The sequence below is a fragment of the Lepidochelys kempii genome, chromosome 2 (assembly GCF_965140285.1).
Source record: "Lepidochelys kempii isolate rLepKem1 chromosome 2, rLepKem1.hap1, whole genome shotgun sequence".
NCBI lineage: Eukaryota > Metazoa > Chordata > Testudines > Cheloniidae > Lepidochelys > Lepidochelys kempii.
The window spans coordinates 136,108,063-136,120,565 of NC_136381.1; the positions used below are offsets into that span (position 1 = coordinate 136,108,063).

The 12,503-nt window shown below is 40.7% G+C and overlaps 2 protein-coding genes across 3 annotated transcripts in view; one reads left to right on the plus strand and one right to left on the minus strand.

The window, feature by feature from the left end:
• The window catches only part of OTULIN (OTU deubiquitinase with linear linkage specificity), a 50,664-nt gene extending 39,534 nt beyond the window's left edge, over positions 1-11,130 (minus strand). The window contains exons 1-2 of one of the 2 annotated variants that reach the window (XM_073332301.2): positions 10,947-11,130; positions 1,001-1,231 (exon numbers count right to left, since the gene is read on the minus strand). In XM_073332301.2, the coding sequence (XP_073188402.2) occupies positions 1,001-1,231; positions 10,947-10,963 (248 nt within the window). In that variant the 5' untranslated portion in view covers positions 10,964-11,130. Of the gene's footprint in view, positions 1-1,000; positions 1,232-4,141; positions 4,252-10,946 lie in introns of those variants that run through there. The other variant, XM_073332304.2, reaches the window with a different exon arrangement.
• Positions 1-11,739, plus strand: part of ANKH (ANKH inorganic pyrophosphate transport regulator) — a 215,612-nt gene extending 203,873 nt beyond the window's left edge. Inside the window, exon 13 of the mRNA XM_073332298.2 lies at positions 11,261-11,739. Within this exon, the coding sequence (XP_073188399.1) occupies positions 11,261-11,320 (60 nt within the window). The 3' untranslated portion in view covers positions 11,321-11,739. The remainder of the gene's footprint in view (positions 1-11,260) is intronic.
• The last annotated feature ends 764 nt before the right edge of the window (positions 11,740-12,503 follow it).

Below are 12,503 nucleotides of genomic sequence, written 5' to 3' on the forward strand. Positions count from 1 at the left end.
TTTGATCAGATTTGCCATGGGATACGAAACCTTTCATTTATAGATCCCCAGTTCAAACGCAGCCAACCTTTGTAGTGACCGAAACCTGATGGCTACTCTGTGTCCTATATAAAGTGAGTTAATGGACTTAGTCTAGTTCCTAATGAACTGGTGCTTGCATCATAAAAACTATCACAATTAGGATCCTCATTGGCAATTTAAGATGAGAGGCCAAGAATCAAAGGGTCAGATAGTGCATTATTCTCAGTACTAGAGCTGGACCACTTAGTTCACTAGGATTGAAGTGTGTAGCAGGGATGCTGAAGCAATTTTTATAGTGGCGTGCTGAGAGCCATTGAACCAAACTATAAACCCTGGATATAATGGGTTATATCCATTATTATTATCCAGCAGCACCCCTAACATCCCTAGTTTCAACACCTACGGTGGGGGCAACACTGGTAAATCTACATTTGCACAGCCATTGTTCCGGCTATATGAGTTCTATGTACAGATCTATTTTAAATCCTATTCCTTTCACAAGCATCAAATTCACAAGCACTCACAAAGTTGAAAACTGGTGGTAGAAAGGAATAAAGACTTTTGCCTTCATGCAGTATCTTTTTCCCTCAAAGGGATACAATTTTTCTAGATAATATAGGTGAGAATAAAAAGAGGAGTAAATACTTATACAATAGTTTGAAAATGTTCTCATATAGAAAAAGAGAAAAGAACTTCAATAACTAGAGAATGGGTATACATCTAGCACACAGTAGCATTTAGCACATATGTAGCTCACAATTTTTAAAGAGGAGGACACTTGTATAAGGATATCTGAAGTCAAAGTGATCTAGGATGGCACTATCCTCTGTAAAATAGTAATGTGCTTATCTGTTTAGACAAATACAGGGTGCTGGGTTATTTTTTAATATTCATTTTTAAAAATGCTTTGAATATACTGAGACATTCAAACAGAAGGCAATGCCATCAGAAACATATAAAACAAAACCCAAAACGTTACCTTAATTTGTCAGAGTCTTCAGAAATGTTACCATCTTGCTTTTCCTGGATTAAATCTCTGTTTGCTTCCCCTTTGCATGATTGTAGATTGCTCTCCTGTGGAACTTCTTGGTTTGAACAACTGTTTGATCTAGTCCTCTGTTTTAACGTGGGTTTCTGTTCACCATTCGCTACTTCTGGATTACTCTTTCTCTGGCAGCCATCCCAACTTCGCCAAGTGTTTCCCATGTTTCTATAAATAACATTTATATTTCAATGCCATTAGAATTATCAAAGTCAACATCTTCTAAGATTTTAATTATTTTCTTAAGACGTAGTCTTTATTGCCATTCTATTACCAGCATTTTAACAGTAACACACATGTAGGAGTACAGGCTAAGTTGTTGACAGCTGTCCAAATGTAATATTGAGTATCTCATTAATAAGTAGGGTTTTAAAATCTGCAGGATGATGCAAGCTAGGTATTTCTTCTTACTTGTAAAAGAGAAGAATATACTCTTTTTTTTTTTACACTAGTAATATATTGCTATATTGTCACTGATAGAATCTACTATATTGAGACCTGGTTACCATGAAAGATTGTATCTGCAAATTTTTTGCTCATTCTTTATGGAATTATCCCCACATGACACCCAGGCCTACACAAGGCACTGATTGTGTTTAATTGACTCAAGTTATTCCTTCACAAATTCTGAAATGTAAGTCAATCTAATGCTGTTAGTGGTTGCATTGATTAGACTGCCATACACTACTGTTGTGAACATGCCACATATACAATTAGGGTTGCCAACCCTCCAGGATTGGCTGGGAGTCTCCCGGAAGTGGCATCAATCTCCTGGTGACTATTGAAAGCAATCCAGGAGTTTTTAATAGGATATTTTAAGAAAATGACATTATGTCATGTTGGGGGGAAAAAAAGCTCCTGAAATAGCTTCAGTCAGAGTTGGCAACCCTATACACAATGTGTGCGGTAATCTTTTTCACTTGCTAGTTATCTCATTAACTAGCACACCAAAGATCCGAACAATCGCCATTTGGCAATTCGGTGTTTATTACTGGTCACAGAACACTATTAGAACAGATATTTAAGATAGCACTATTCTTGTACAAATTCATCATGTCTGCAATAACTGAATAATAAACCAAATATACTATTCCATTTACCCTTAAAGTGGAATGAATAAATGCAAAAAACACTCCTAAAAAAACCATGCAGAACAAATAAAAAAGGAAAGAATAAAATCGTTTAAAACTAAATGTATGGAAATGTAATTCCACATTTGGAGTTGTCATCTCATAGATAATTAAGCACAGTATCCATTCATTTTGTTAAGCAACTTTCATGAAAGTTTGGATCCTGGTTCCTGGGAAGCCAGCCAGCTCTGCAACAGACTGAAATCTACTTTATTAGATAGAAAAGGAACTTTTAAAGAGTAGGCCCTAGTTCGTGTTTTATGATTTTGTTTTGTATTATAATCATTTGTTTCCATCATTCTCTGTTGTCCCTAGTAGAATCTCTATTCGTTCTTAAATAAACCATCTTTCACTGAATTACACGGGCTGTGTAGTTTAAATGAACGGTGGTTAAAGGTAAAACTAGGGAACACTGCTCTTTTGGGTGCGGAGGATCTCTGGGATTTCTGAGAGTGGCCAATTTCAGGGAAAAATCAAATGCACAACTACAAAATGGAGAATAACTGGCTAGGTGGTAGCACTGCTGAAAAGGATTTCAGATTTACAGTGGATAACAAATTGAATATGAGTCTAACAATGTGTGCAAGCTGCGAAAAAAGTCTAATATTGTGGGGTGTATTAACAAGAGTGCCACACGTAAGATGTGGGAGGTAATTGTTCTGCTCCATTCAGCACTGGTGAGGCCTTAACTGGAGTATTGGGTCCAGTTCTGGGCACCACACTTTAGAAAACATGGAAAACTGGAGAGAGTCCAGAGGGTAGCAACAAAAATGATAAAAGCTTTAGAAAACCTGACCAAAGAGGAAAGATTTAAAAAACTGGGCATGTTCATTCTTGAGAAAAGAAGACTGACGGGGGACTTGATAACAGTCTCCATATATGTTAAGGGATGCTGTAAAAACAATGAAAATCAATTATTCTCTGTGTCCATTGAAGGTAGGACAAGAAGCAATGGGCTTTATCTGCAGCAAGGGAGATTTAGGTTACATATTCGGAAAACTTTCTAATGATAAGGGTAATGAAGCTCTGTAATAGACTTCCAAGAGAGGTTGTGGAATCCTCATCATTGGAGGTTTTTAAGAACAGGTTAGACAAACGTCTGTCAGGGATGATCTAGGTTTATTTGGTTCTGCCTCAGCCTAGAGGATTGGGCTTGATAACCTCTGGAGGTCCCTTCCAGCCCTACGTTTTTTCTAGGATTCCACCATTTACAGCTGAATGGGAGTCTGCTCCCCCCCCCCCCCATACTGGCAGATGATTTGGCCTTGGTAATAATATATGCCTTTGTTACCTCCCAACTGGACTACAGCACCATAGCCTATTTTGGCATAAAACAGTAGCCCACAGGAAACTACAACTAATACTGTGTGCAAACTTCAAAGATATCTTCAAATCACTACATTGGCTAGCCAAATAATATCCTATCTAGTTGAAGATTTCAGCACTTACCTTCAAAATGCTTAAGGATTTGGGTCTACAATGCCTAAAAAAATCATCTAAAACACCAGGAGGAGGACCATTATAACCTTGCTCCTCTGATGCAATGCAACTGTGTACTGGAAAAATAATTATTTTATGCAGGAGACACCTTTCTTGGAGGCTAATCCAAGACTGGAATGAATACTGGCAGAATCTATGAACTATTTTAAGCTTCACCATCTTCCATTCCAAGTGCAAGGCACACTTGTTCGACCTTGCCGTCACTAATAAAAGTACATACCACAGCATACATTAAAAAAAGAAAATCCACACACAATTAGGAAGAGGAAGAGAGAAAGAAGAAATCAGTGATATGAGAACTGAAATAAATACTGTGGTAATACATTTTTGCCCAAGTGCTCGCAGCTGCTTAAATCTTGGTTTTCTAGCTAACTGGTACAGCTGTAGGGAAGCACGATACTTTATCTCAGAGATCTTGACTGTCTCAACTCAAGCTTTATATACATACAGTGCCACTGACATGCAGACAGCTGATGGGTGAAAGGCAGCAGCCAACACTAGACATTTTTGTGGGGAGAGCTCAGTTTTGGTCAATGACCCACAGACAAGCCATTTCTCTTGTGAACATTTCCATGGAAGCTTGAATATCTATGCAGAATAGACAGAATGAATTGGGTGTTAGTTGCAATGTCTCATTTGATTTTAGTAAAAGTTAAGGAAGAGGAATTGGCTCACACACTCATCGAATGGCTTTAGCACCATTTTGAAGTTTAAGAAATTTACACATGCAGTGCTACACAATGTAAAATTCAACAGAATACTGTGGCTAATTTTGTAGCTCTGATGCTCTCTCATAAACAAAATAAAACCACAATAGCTTCAGTGAGTCAGCATCCTGTACTTGTCAGTTTCTGCTTAGTGGACACACAGGCCTGAGCTTTCATTTAAAATGACACCCAGCAAAGAAACTAGTAGTTCTGATTATTTAATTTTACCTTATTTAATCCATCTCACGGCTTGACAGATTTTTTTCTTCCTCATTGAACTGGCTCCTGTACACTACTTAAAAGTTGCTTTAAAGTCTTGTGGAGCACAGTTTGAAGCTCCAGGAGTGACTAATTCTGCTTATGACTTCTGGGGAATGCCCTTGAGAGAAAATAGATGGGAAATACCCACCAACGGATACGAAGTGTACAATACAAGATAAATTATATGTTTTTGTGATTTATACAAACTTTTTTTCCCTTTTTATTTTTCAGTTTGACAGAATTTGCAGATCTGTTTCCAGAAAGATTTGCCTTCCACTTTTTGTGCTAAAGATATATAGTACTTTCTACCCACACTGACAATTTGCTATTTAATATTCTGAACTTCCTTGGTGGAAATTATGGATGGGCAATGGAATGTGAAAGAGTGGACATTTCTCACCATGGAATAGTTTAAACAATTACAATAATCTATCTTTATGGGCGACAGGGGATGGATAACTTGATGATTACCTGTTCTGCTCATTCCCTCTGGGGAACCTGGCCTTGGCCACTGTTGGAAGACAGGATACTGAGCTAGATGGACCTTTGGTCTGACCCAACATGGCCGTTCTTATGTTCTTGTAGGAGGAATTTGATAATGCAGTTCTAGGAGCTCCAAGTAATCTAACCCTAAGTTCTCCACCCTGCCTGCTTGGTATTAGCATCTAACCTAGCAGGCTGTACATCTTCAGGATTTCACTTAACATGGTTCAGACTGTGCCCATCAGTAGTTCGCCAGACTTCTCTGATCCTCCATTTTTTGCCTCTCTCAGTGCAAGTGAGGTTACTTCTGCTGCTCCTGCCGTCAAAAAAGCCTTCCTGTGTCTCTCTCCTTCATCAGCTTGCAATCATTTCACACCTTAGCTACAAGTATCTGTTTTCCCTTGCTATATACTATGCAAATTCTTTCCCCCGCTATTATTTATTATTCTAAAGTGGGATCATTTATGAAAATTCTATAAAGTGCTTTGTGATCAAATTTGTATGGCAGATGTTCTACCAATTATAAATGTGTAATTACTTATTTTATATATGGTAGAGTTTACCTAATTCCTTCTCTGAAGAGATGAAATTAGTCTTCTCTGCCCCCACATAAACTAAACCTCCCCAAAAAATTTCATTTTGGCTTCAAAGTCCAAATCAGTGGGTGGCCACAGACTGTGTTTTCCCTGGTTGGGTCCTTCTTGTCATATCTATGGTCCCCAAACCATGGCTAGTGCAACCGCAATGACCTAGTGTGTGTGTGTTATATTGCAGCTGGATTGCATATTTCGGCAAATTTGATAGCTATGCTTTTTGGGCAGCTCTGGCATCCTTCAGGCTTATTGGCAGCTGCATGCTGAGAGATGAGTTACAGCCTGTGTTAGAGGAGTGGGTGGAATAAATGTCTCTTTCTCCCTACGGCCTCTTCACATATTATTCCCACAGAAGACCATACCTGGCCAGGATTCTCATGCTCTGAAAGAAGAGGGTAAGAACTGGACAGATAAAGAGAGCATGTTGACTACTGTTATAATCTAAACAAAATGAAAATCTGAAAAACTGATCACTTCTGCTCATGGGAAGTATTCTCAAAAATACAACATGCTATCCAGTGATCCCGGACACTACCACCTCCCCCTCTTCAGGAACTTTCAGTTCAAGCCCTCTTCACCCCTGTGTTAAATATAACACGTTTCAAGCTTCCCCCAGAGGACCGCAAAAAATTTCCCATTTAACACAAAACCAGGAGGAGAAGCAAACATAGAAATGAAGAAATAATAAATAGAAGATTGGTTGGTATTAAATGTGAAATTGCTACAATGAGGGAGAGGAAATAAAAATAGATAGAAACAGAGAACATAACCAAGCAGATGCCCCGTTCATGTCATTGAAGTAAGGATGGTTTGTTTTTAACCTGCTGTAATGTTACTTTTCATGCTCCCTACAGGGAGGGTTTAGAATTGAGGTTAGGAAGAGAATTAATCCATGAGGAAATCACTGTCTTAAGTAGCAGTCCACAATAGACAAATGTGCACTCAATGTGCAAATGAGATGCCTGATCATGTTCCTGAGTTAGGCCTGAGGATTTCACATTTTGCCCAGGAGAAAAGTCAGCTACCCCTGTACCACTTGTTAATTTTAGTTCCAGTCTTAGAATAAAAAGTCTTCTACCACCAAACACATACATAGGCAGAGCACTCCTCCACCATTGTGCTGTAACCTGGAGGGAAGCCCCTCAAGGGACAAGGTAATTCAGTCTTCTTTACCATTAAATCACTGGCCTCTGCTGAGACTGCTAACTGTGAGGGTAGTTTTTGGTGATAGGGATACTGGTCTTCTAGAATTGTAACAACGCCAAACTTAATTTACACAAGAAACATCAAACAGCTGTCAATCTGGGCTGAATCTGCAGCAATCGAGGCCTCAGTAAAACTCCTTACCATCCATCCCTCTCTCTCATAAAGCTTTCAAAGGTATCAAAGATCAAATACAAGACAAGTTTTCATTTAGTGACGGATGAGACCGTTTTCTCTGTTGCTCCCTTGCATAGTGTGTGGAAAGTTACCTAATGCCATTAAATAACAAATAAATACTACCAGTACACAATTGATTATCTGACACTTTGTGATCCTAGGAACACTTAAATTAAGCTTTCTTTAATCAATTTTTTTATTAATGTAAATGTTTATTTTCTGTAACTTAAAAAAATTATGAAGTTTAAAATAGCATTACAAAGCCCCATCTCAAACAATAACAAGGGCTCCCTCAATCAGATTCTCAGGTAACAGTGTGAGGAGGAGTGTTAAGAAAAAGTGACTGAATTTTTTAAAAAGATGTTAATTACCTATGCAAAAGTCTATAACCATAATTACATTTCAAGTGTCAGTTCAATACAGGAATAGCTATCAAGGTGGAGATTCAACTTCTGTAAATGCCTAGATTACATAATATATAGGGACAGACTTTTAAAAAACTGCTTAATAAAGTCAGAACATAAAATACAGAAACAACGTAATGCCAAATTCAAACCAAGTCTCTAATCAACAACATGATAAGGTTCATTTTCAATGGACCAAAGCTTAGTCTATCAAGATTATGCAAGAAGTCTTAAAAAAAGCAAACAACAAAGAGCATCACTAATAATGAAGCAAGCCAGTTGATATTTTCTGCTCTTCAACATCGATATCTTCACTTTATCCAAGATAATAGTCACAAGATATGTTACACTGTGTTTCCAAGCCAATATGGAACACTAAAAAGAAATACAACGCCTGCAGTCACTGTGGATACAGGACACAGAAAAACCTCTCCCTTCCAGTTGGCAAGTTAGTCAGTTCAGTTGCCACCATCTGTGTGCATCTATTGCAAAAAAAGAAGTGTCAACCTTCTTCTGGGACAAATATTTTTAAAAAGCCATAGGATTTAAACATCCCTGCACCCAATGATATTCAGCGACCCACATGTTAGATTGTCCACTGGATCAGCATGCATCATGGGGGGAAAGGGAGAGACGGGACAGAGAAATCCAGAGATCCAACTAAAAAGGAAATAAATCACATGGTCACTAGCCCCTGGCATTACTACTGATTAAGGGAACATGCACTTTGGTCATCACTTTCTATCTTGTCAAACTCAGATAGAATATGTCTCACAGTATACCAAGCAGACAGTAAAATCAGGTTAGGTTTAGAAAACATACCCTTCATGTCCACCCATGTTAACCCTTGCTCTCATCAAGCAAACAGCTAATGACATCTTGAGTTCAGGACCCAGATGGTCCATGAGGTCATCATCCCCATTGGTCCCAGACCCACAGTCACTACGTCTCAGGAACATTAAGGAAGGTAGCCGCCAAGTGACTAACGGGGGGGGGGGGGGGGAGGCTGTGAGGACTGGGAGGATGATAGTGGCTGCTGGGAAATCCCCACACCCACAGCCCTCAGCAGCCTGCTCAGAATGTGCTAGGTTTGCTCATAGAACACTGTGCTCCTCAACTCCAGAGACTAAAATGATCACTTTGCAGCACCTTCAAAGCATAGGGTTCCCTCTGCTGTTAGTATTTGTATTCACTGTGGGACTTCATTCAGGTGACTCACAGATGTGCCCAGAGCCTTTCATAGATGCCACCTCAGTCCCAGGTGCATTCTTCCTAGTGGCTGCTTGGTTCTTCTCAGAAGGCTGCTTGATGACACGTCAGGCTCCCACTTAGAAGCAAGCCAAAGCCTCAGCCACAGACAAAATATTGTCAATCACCAATTCTATACTTAAGGGAACTTTCCAAAGATTTAGAGGCAGTATTTGATAACCTCTCTATGAAAGAACAGGACCTGCTGAGTTGCTGGGACTTTATATATTAGAAGGAATTCTTCTAATGGGACTAGTGACCTAACCATATCTTGTAAAATCTCTGGTCAGCAGCTCAATTCCCTATGAAAGGGAGCACGTGAGAAATGGCAATGCTAACAGCTAACACAGAGGGAGGCAGAACAAGGACACACAGGTATCCATCACACAGCAACCAGATTAACAAGGCTCAGTGTGCTAACAAACAGCTTTGCTCATGCAAGAGGCATACATTATATTCTTACAAGTGACCTGCTTTCCCCTCGCCAGGGCACACTCCTTCATGGAAGCAGATTTTTGAAGGTGAGCTCTGCCAATCATCACCATAGATCAAGAACCTTACCACCTGTGAGAATGGGTGGTGTCTGCACCCCACGGCTGGGGAGTCAAAGGAGTGCCAGCAAGGCTGGCCTGCAAGGCCAAAACTCCCCAAAACTACACCCACAACCAACACCAATCCGAAACAAAACAAAAAAAACCCAAACCTTACATCAAACAAAGAGAAAGCAGCAACAGCTGCACCACTCAGTTCCAGCCTCACTCCCAAACAGACCCACAATCACTTGCAGGAGAGAGAGTGAAACTAGAAATAGCCCGATAAAAAGTCATGGTTAGCATTAATTGATACTAAAACAGAAGAAAAGGAGTACTTGTGGCACCTTAGAGACTAACCAATTTATTTGAGCATGAGCTTTCGTGAGCTACAGCTCACTTCATCAGATGTATGCCGTGGAAACTGCAGCAGACTTTATATATACACAGAGAACATGAAAAAATACCTCCTCCCACCCCATTGTCCAGCTGGTAATAGCTTATCTAAAGTGATCATCAGGTGGGCCATTTCCAGCACAAATCCAGGTTTTCTCACCCTCCACCCTCCCACACAAATTCACTCTCCTGCTGGTGATAGCCCATCCAAAGTGACAACTCTTTACACAATGTGCATGATAATAAAGTTGGGCCATTTCCTGCACAAATCCAGGTTCTCTCACCCCCTCACCCCCCTCCCAAAAACCACACACACAAACTCAGTATCCTGAGTATACACACAAACAGAAGAAGAGCTCTCAGCACTGTTCCCTCTAAGCTGTGCGCATGTGCGCCCGCACACAGATCCTAAACCCCGTGCACACGCAAAACACCGAGCGCAAAAAATTTGCACAGAAATTTTTTTCCGCACACGGCCAGTCAAAAATTAGAGGGAACATTGACCCTCAGAGGGAAATACAGACCCCCCACCACCACCAAAAAAAAAAGTTGCACAGGTCTCTTCAATAATTACTTCTCATCTACTTCCCTTGATCTCTCTTTAAATCCAATGTTTCCTTCAAAAAACTGGCAGATAAGAGTCTTTAGTAAAATATTTCGTAGACAGTCTTGGCTCCTTATCCTGAGGGTGTAGTAAATTTGAAATTAAAAATAAAACCACCTTGGCATCATAATAAATATTTGCTTGGTTTAATCCCTCCCAAAATGTCTTCGTTTGCTCAGACAAGGGACTGCAGCCCCAAACACAGACCCTCATTATTAGGCTATCCAATCTATTAATAGTTGAGACTAAAACTGTTTGCTTTTTAAAAGTATAAAATTCTCCCTTATACTTAAATCAAACTGCTGCAGAGAGTTAGCTGCTAGTTGACTCCGATTTATTTATCTCTCTGCTCCCATCCTGAGTAATTTTGTCACACTTCCTTCTTCCTGACTCCAACCTGATTCTCGGACCAAAACAGTTGCAGATCATAGAATAGAACAGCAGGGACCTCAGGAGGTCATCTAGTCCAACCCCCTGCTCAAAGCAGGACCAATCCCCAATTTTTGGCCCAGATCCCTAAATGGCCCCCTCAAGGATTGAACTCACAACCCTCCGTTTAGCAAACCAATGCTCAAATCACTGAGCTATCCCTCCCCCCTTTTTGAGCTCTTCCCTTCTGGAGAATTAAAACAGAGGCCGTTTTGTACCTTATTTGGTTTTCCATCGGCCTTCCTTGCTGTTCAGGCTTGCGATTACCTCCATTTTTCAACCTAGATCACCATGTCAGTTGTAAACAGGAACATATCTTTCTTCACGCTTTGTCTTGTCTGGGTGCTTCGGATTCCTACCAGTTTCGATACAGTCGCTTTCACTTTCGCTTTTTCATCGCCTGCGACGGGACATACTTCAACGCCTGCCCATGTAATTATCTTTGACGTGACGTGGGGGGTTGTTGTTGTGTACGCGTCTCATCAGTACAATACATGCCAAAAATAACTCGTTAAAACTTTGCTTATTACAGGCACGCACAGATCACACACCCGCCGCCGCCACGTGCTGCAGACACCCTGCTTCCCACTGACAAGGTACGCTTCAAGGGGATAAGTAAATCCCCATCTACCGCACTTCCCTAGCCTTACCAAACGCACACGGGTATTTTAGAAAAAGCTGATAAGGTAGACCAACGTAGTCACTCTATTTAATTTAATTGACTGATGGTAAAAATACTGAAAAGACAAGCTCAAGTCGACTATTGTAATCTTCCAGACAGGAATCCATTTGGCCCAAAGTGTTTGTGGTGTGCTTGTTTATACTTTAGGTTATGTATTTCTCCTAGAATTCGCTCTACATTAAACATTTAAAAATACATGCTTGTTATATGTCTAGTTTTTAATTGGTTTAGTAGTTGAACCTTTATTTTGTTATGTAAAACACGTCTTGTCACTCGTCAAATCTAAAGTATTACTAGGTAGGTTTAATGCGAAGATATTTTCTCTGTCTGTATGAACTAATTTACAAATCAAACTGATTTTCTTACACAACATGTACTTTTGGCAGAGGGACTTTCCTGCCTCTGTCCCACAACCATTCGTGCCTTCCCCCAAAAGCTTGCTAAGCACCATAGCCTTTCAGCTGGAATTTCAAAAGGGGATAATTTTTAAACACTTCCTGTGCCAAAGTTAAATGTTTCACTGAGAGATTATAGAAAATGCAATTGCCCAAGGAAGAGTGAGTGTGTTAAACTGCAAGACTAGATTAAAACACTGAAGTGTGAAATAGAAGTCATCTTGACTATGTTTTTACATATACTAGCGCTCATGCAAGGAAGTTATTACCCATGCATGACTCACATAACCTCTAGTCTGAAGGCTTTGAAGTAGGGTGACCATATTTTCTAAAGTAAAAACGGGTCAGCCGGGGCTCGCCTGAGCCACCACACACGCCCACAGGACTCGCAAGAGCCACCATCCCCCCACCGCCCAGGGCTGGGGCTGAGCTCCCCCCCCCGAGCTCTGCGCCCCATGCCGCCCGTGGCCAGGTTGACACACCCCTCCCGGAGCTCCACGCTGCCTGCAAAGAGAAATTTGTATAGTGGGGATGCTGAGAGCACCAATGAAAACTGTAAACAATGGAAACCACTTAAAGCCAGGGGGCACCTATGCCCCACACCCCTAGTTCCAGCACCTATACCCTCCCAAGCTCTGCGCTGCCTGGGGCTGAGCCTCCCCCTCCCCCCCCCGAGCTGTGTGCCCCATGCCACCCAC